The 5,906-nt window shown below is 36.7% G+C and overlaps 1 protein-coding gene across 1 annotated transcript; it reads right to left on the bottom strand.

The window, feature by feature from the left end:
* Positions 1 to 3,944: 3,944 nt before the first annotated feature.
* Positions 3,945 to 5,472, bottom strand: LOC134695211 (uncharacterized). Its single transcript, XM_063556424.1, has one exon. It carries the CDS (start codon positions 5,385 to 5,387, stop codon positions 4,026 to 4,028), a length of 1,362 nt encoding a protein of 453 aa, XP_063412494.1. The 5' UTR covers positions 5,388 to 5,472; the 3' UTR covers positions 3,945 to 4,025.
* Between the last annotated feature and the right edge of the window lie 434 nt (positions 5,473 to 5,906).

The following is a 5,906-nucleotide window of genomic DNA, read 5'->3' as shown; positions in this document are numbered from 1 at the left end:
TAAAAATTGTCAGTGGTGTGTGGTTTTTAACAAAGATAGTTAATTGATCAGTGTTGAATGCCGTCTTACCTAGTCATCCAAAGTAACAATGCGCACATTTGATTTCCAATTTGATTAACGTAACATATAATATCACAGAAACTCTAAATCGACTTGTGAACACAGAGGTAAAGTTTTGCATAAAATAATGAAAAAAAATCGGTACTAAATTTAGATTACTAGTATGACAAATTACTTTTCAATTTTTTTTATTATACTCAAATGGCAAGACAAAGAAAGACCAGTTGGCATGAGATATGGAGAATGGACGGCCAGAAGACCAGTTGGCATGAAATGTGGAGAATGGACGTCCAGAAGACCAGTTGGCATGAGAGGTGGAGAATGGACGGCCAGAAGACCAGTTGGCATGAGATGTGGAGAATGGACGGCCAGAAGATCGGTTGGCATGAAATGTGGAGAATGGACGGCCAGAAGATCAGTTGGCATGAGATGTGGAGAATGGACGGCCAGAAGACCAGTTGACATGAGATTTAGAGAATGGACGGTCAGAAGATCAGTTGGCATGAGATGTGGAGAATGGACGGCCAGAAGACCAGTTGACATGAGATTTAGAGAATGGACGGCCAGAAGATCAGTTGGCATGAGATGTGGAGAATGGACGGCCAGAAGATCAGTTGGCAGTGGATGTGGAGAATGGACGGCCAGAAGATCAGTTGACATGAGATTTAGAGAATGGACGGCCAGAAGATCAGTTGGCATGAGATGTGGAGAATGGACGGCCAGAAGATCAGTTGGCATGAGATGTGGAGAATGGACGGCCAGAAGATCAGTTGGCATGAGATGTGGAGAATGGACGGCCAGAAGATCAGTTGACATGAAATTTAGAGAATGGACGGCCAGAAGATCAGTTGGCATGAGATGTGGAGAATGGACGGTTAGAAAATGGCATGAGATGTGGAGAATGGACGGCCAGAAGATCAGTTGGCATAAGATGTGGAGAATGGACGGCCAGAAGATCAGTTGGCATGAGATGTGGAGAATGGACGGCCAGACGGTTGTATTACGATCAGTATGCGACGTACTACCAACACCATCAAACCATAGAATGTGGAATTGATTGAAGACCCTAGTTGTGAGTTGTGTTGTAAGCCAGCAAACCTAGAACATCGATTTGCAGGACAGCTCCGAAGGATGGTAGATAAACATGGCAAAGACGAAGACAGAGAAAGTGTCAATGCTCATCAACTTCATAAAATGAGGTGGAGAGTCAGCAAGAAACACATACAGCAAAGCCAATGGTATTTTAGCAACAGCAAATGACTGGGAGATACAAGCCAACGTTAAGGGAAATACCACCTTCCCAAGAGAAATCTTAACAAAAACCCTCCGACCAGACATTGTGCTATGGTTCAGAATCACCAGCCAGGTCATACTTGTAGAGCTAACAGTGCCATGGGAAACAAGACTGGAAGACGCCAACGAGAGAAATCTTGCCAAGTACCAGGAATTGTTAACAGACATTCAAGAGAAAGTTTGAGAACATTGTTCTTTTCAGTGGGGGTAGGCTGTATAAGCTTTGTTTCTCAAACATTTTTGAGAGCCTTGGTGTCCCTATGACTAACTGGAACAGTAAAAAAGCTTGATGTGAAAAGTTGGGATACAAGCAGAGGAAGTTTCTGTTGAGGCAGTGTAGGAGCCCCTCCCCCCCCCCCTCTTTCCGGGAGATTGTCGTGCCCATCGCCGAAACAGTCATGGAGAGGGGGTCAACCTGATGATGGAACCAGCTGAGCAGTGAAAACACTATATTTAAGATATTTTTTAGCTTTAATAATAATCAAAGGTACCAGGGTTACAATTTATTACGCCAGACGCGTGTTTCGTCTTCATAAGACTCATAAGTGACGCTCAGATCAAAATAGTTATAAAGCCAAAAAAGTATAATTCGAAGAGCATTGAGGATCCAAAATTCCAAAAAATTGCGCCGAATATGTCTAAGGTAATCTATACCTGGGATAAAAAAAAATCCTTAGTTTTTCGAAAAATTCAAAGTATTGTAAAAGGAAATTTATAAAAATGACAAAAATTTTGTTAGGGTTTAAATTTTTTTGTTGATTTATTTTTAATCAAACAAATGGCGAAAGCAAAATAGTTTCTCGATTATGCCTTAAAATCAATGGTTTTGATAAAAAAAAAAAAAAAAAAAAAAAAAAAAAAAAAAATAAGAGACAATTTTTGTTAAGCTGTGTGCCGAGTCGTTTTTATAAACTTCTAATTCCGATGTTAGTACGTATGTCACTCGAGTAGCCTTGAAACCAAAGGTGTTGACAAACAAAATATTTTGAATCAATAATACTTCATAACAGCCGTTGTGCGAATAACAATAAAAACAATAAGTAGTTTCAGACTTAAGATAATGTAACAAAACAACACAAAAAACAAATTCAAATAATGCAGTGTTCTTTTATTGTCAGTGTCCTTAAAAGAGCGGCGAAAAATACAGGAGGGACATTCAAACTCAAATAGAAATCCAAAGATTGAGTAACATGAACCCCACCAAAATCTGAGGATGGTGATCCCATATGCTCCGGAAGAGTAGGCAGATCCTGATCCACATTAAGTTATCGTAGTGAGAGGGTTATTATGACGGAGAAGAAAGTAGATTGTTAGAAACAGAAACATAGATAATGATTATGGATTGCTGTGAAACACCCACTGGCAAATTAAATGCATATTCATTCATTAAGATAATATGAAAATGTACGTGATATAAATATAAATAAAGGCAACAGTAGTATACAGATGTTCAAAACTCATAAATCGATAGACAAAAACAAATCCGGGTCATAAACGAAAACCGAGGGAAACGCATTAAATGCAAGAAAATGACGACACAACATTAAAATGTAACACACACAGAAACGAATATAAACCCTTTTTTACAACCTGTCATAAAGATACAATATATATTATTACTCTTTTATTGTCATATAAGCATTTATTTAAATTACATACAAGCAAAACAAATATATTTCATAAACAAACAAAAAAGCAAATTTGAATAAGTATGTATACGAGCCAAAATGACTTAGAGTCCCCTGTTTTCAGCTCTAATAAACTGGCCGGTATAGTTTTGTTTAACGATTAGATTTACTGAATGTAGGGTTCTCTCCAGAAAAGCTTTATAAACATATCTTTCATGTATCTTAATTCAGTTGTTGTTTGACAATATAGTAGAAAGTGTATCTCATTTTCTGTTTCACATGTTAGACACTTTCTTTGGTTTTTATGTCAACAATGAAAATAGAGAGAAAAAACTACTACCTTGTATGGATAGTTTTAGATAAATATTCTACAAGTATAGAAAGAAAACGCCCCATGTGATACCATCTGGTCGATGTGATTTATTCTGTGTGATCATGTGTCTCTGGCGAGATAATAATATTCTTATTATTAAACCAACCAAAAAAAACTAGTTGATATCAAGCGATGTATGACTTATTCTGACATGTTTTTTAATCTGTTTCTCTAATAAAATTATGATGATATTGTGAACAAGGTATCAGAAACCAAGACACAGCTACTTGACAAAAACAGGTTCAGTAAAATATTGAGTGTTTTCTGAGTTCACAAAAGATTGTGAAGAGGAACGATTCCGGTGTGACCCATTCAAGGTCATAACTTAAATAACGAATCGCAAATAGATATGTAGCAATTTCGTAACACTTTTAATGATAAGCCAACCAATTGAATGCATTTGTACTAACACTTATTCATATTACACTCCGTTCAGTGTTATACGAAAATCATCTGTTCATGTAGGAAATGAATAACAGGCCACAACCACAAGAAAATAAAACTTGTTCACTCTTAATATGAAAAAGATGATTGTTTACTTTACAAAACTTCAAGCCAATACTAACGCTGTTTTATCAACGAAAAATATTTTATGTTTTGATAGAAAATTGTATGAACAGAAAAGTGATGTCCAGGTAAAGTTCTTTTCTCAATGTCAACATAACTCACTATTAATGTCTTGAATTCTGTAGTTGCCAATCACGGGAAGATGTGCCTGATGACTGTTCATAGAATGGGATGTTTGACTCCAAAGGATTATCATCAAATATGTGTAACTGTATGGAAGGTTGGTCAAAGAATCTGCATGGACTGTTAAGAGCATAGTTATTTATTGGACTGAAAGATTTGTATCTTTTGGATGAACTTATCTTTCTTGTTATTCCAGCGATACTACGCGTCACGAATGCTGATTCTTTACACCTGTGCACTACTTTTGGTGACGTATGTACATGGTGATCCCTTGGCTTTAAATCTATATCTGGTGTTTTACATTTGGTAGGTGTTTTTGTATTTTCAAACATTTCCTGCGGGCTTTTGCCATCGTTGTTCTTCAGATTTTCTTCTGTCTCAGACGTTGTATTGCCACAGTTTTTGAAAGTTTCTGTACTTTTAACTTGTATCCTATTGGTAACACGTTCATTTTTTTCTCTTTTCTTATTTGTTTCTATATATAACTGCTTATCATATTCATTTTGTTGGAGCGCTGATGACTTTCGAAGAGTTATGTCCGCTGTGAAAACCTCGTCTTGAGTTACTGTGTTTGACTGTTCAACGTTGTCGGGTACATGTATGGTCTCAATTGACTCCTCTTTCAACGTTGACAGTTGAACATTGGTATGAAATATAACCGCTTGCCCAAGTACATCACGCGACATCCTTCTAACAATAGACGTCGAGGTCGTTGAGCTGAGGTATTTATAAAGGAACATCATAACCCTTCGCCGTTTTTCTTTATAAAGTGCCCCTTCTCCGATAGCATGCAGAATACACATAACAGTCTTCAAATACAGTAGAAAGATTTTGAGAGGTTGAGTACTGTAAGTTATGCTTAGACAAATCTCAATACAGCTTATCGGTACGGTTGAAACCAAAAAGAACATTATGAGGGTTGTAACCGACTGGCAATTTTTTGCGCCTGTCTTCCTAGCCTCTGTTGCATTTGGGAGTATTCGATTCGTGGCTGACATGTTGGGAATGCTATTATGTCTTTCGATAATTGTGATTCTATTGTTATTATCTCTATATTGTTGAATTCTGGTTATAGAGGAAGAGGATATATTAACGAGTCCTGTATATAAAGCAGTGACCATAATGGAAGGAATGATATACATTAACATGGTACTACCAATATTAAGGTAATTTATTCCATCATGGCGGACATCAAAACAGAAGTAGTTTCCGCTTCCGTCTGTTTTGTTGCTTGGGTTTGATTCCATGGTGGTGATTCTGACAATTAGTTTAGTTGCGGCTGTAATCAAGGCGAGAACGAAACTGCATAAAGTCACCATTAGAAAAAATGCATTACTGACCATGATGTCTGCATTCTCTCTGCAGATAGCCAATCGGAAGCGTATAATTGCCACTACAGTTATTCCTATTGGATAAGTATCCAAAAAAGTAGACTGAAGAGTTTCTGAAAGAAGAGAAAAAACATTGTTGTCAATATAATGGAATGTAATGCAATTGTCATACAAGTGAGAAGTTGAGATTGCTATAAACCCAGGTTTAATCTCACATTTTTCTACATAAGAAAATGTCTTCCCCAAGTCAGGAATATGACACGTTGTTATCCATTCGTTTGATGTTTTTGAGCTTTTACTTTTTCCATTTGCTCAGGGATTTTCCGTTTTGAATTTTCCTCGGAGTTCGATATTTTTGTGATTTAACCTTTTACACCTTTTTTTGTGGATAGCTGTCTCATTGGCAATCATACCACATCTTCTTTTTTATATGTATATATAAATCCTATCTTTTGTTTGATTATAAGTATCCCATTTGGTACTACCAATCACATTTTCCTTATTTTCTAAACATAGAATTGAGAATGGAAA

This window comes from Mytilus trossulus, chromosome 13 (genome assembly GCF_036588685.1).
Source record: "Mytilus trossulus isolate FHL-02 chromosome 13, PNRI_Mtr1.1.1.hap1, whole genome shotgun sequence".
Classification (NCBI taxonomy): Eukaryota; Metazoa; Mollusca; class Bivalvia; order Mytilida; family Mytilidae; genus Mytilus; species Mytilus trossulus.
This window is presented reverse-complemented; position numbering and strand designations above follow the sequence as displayed.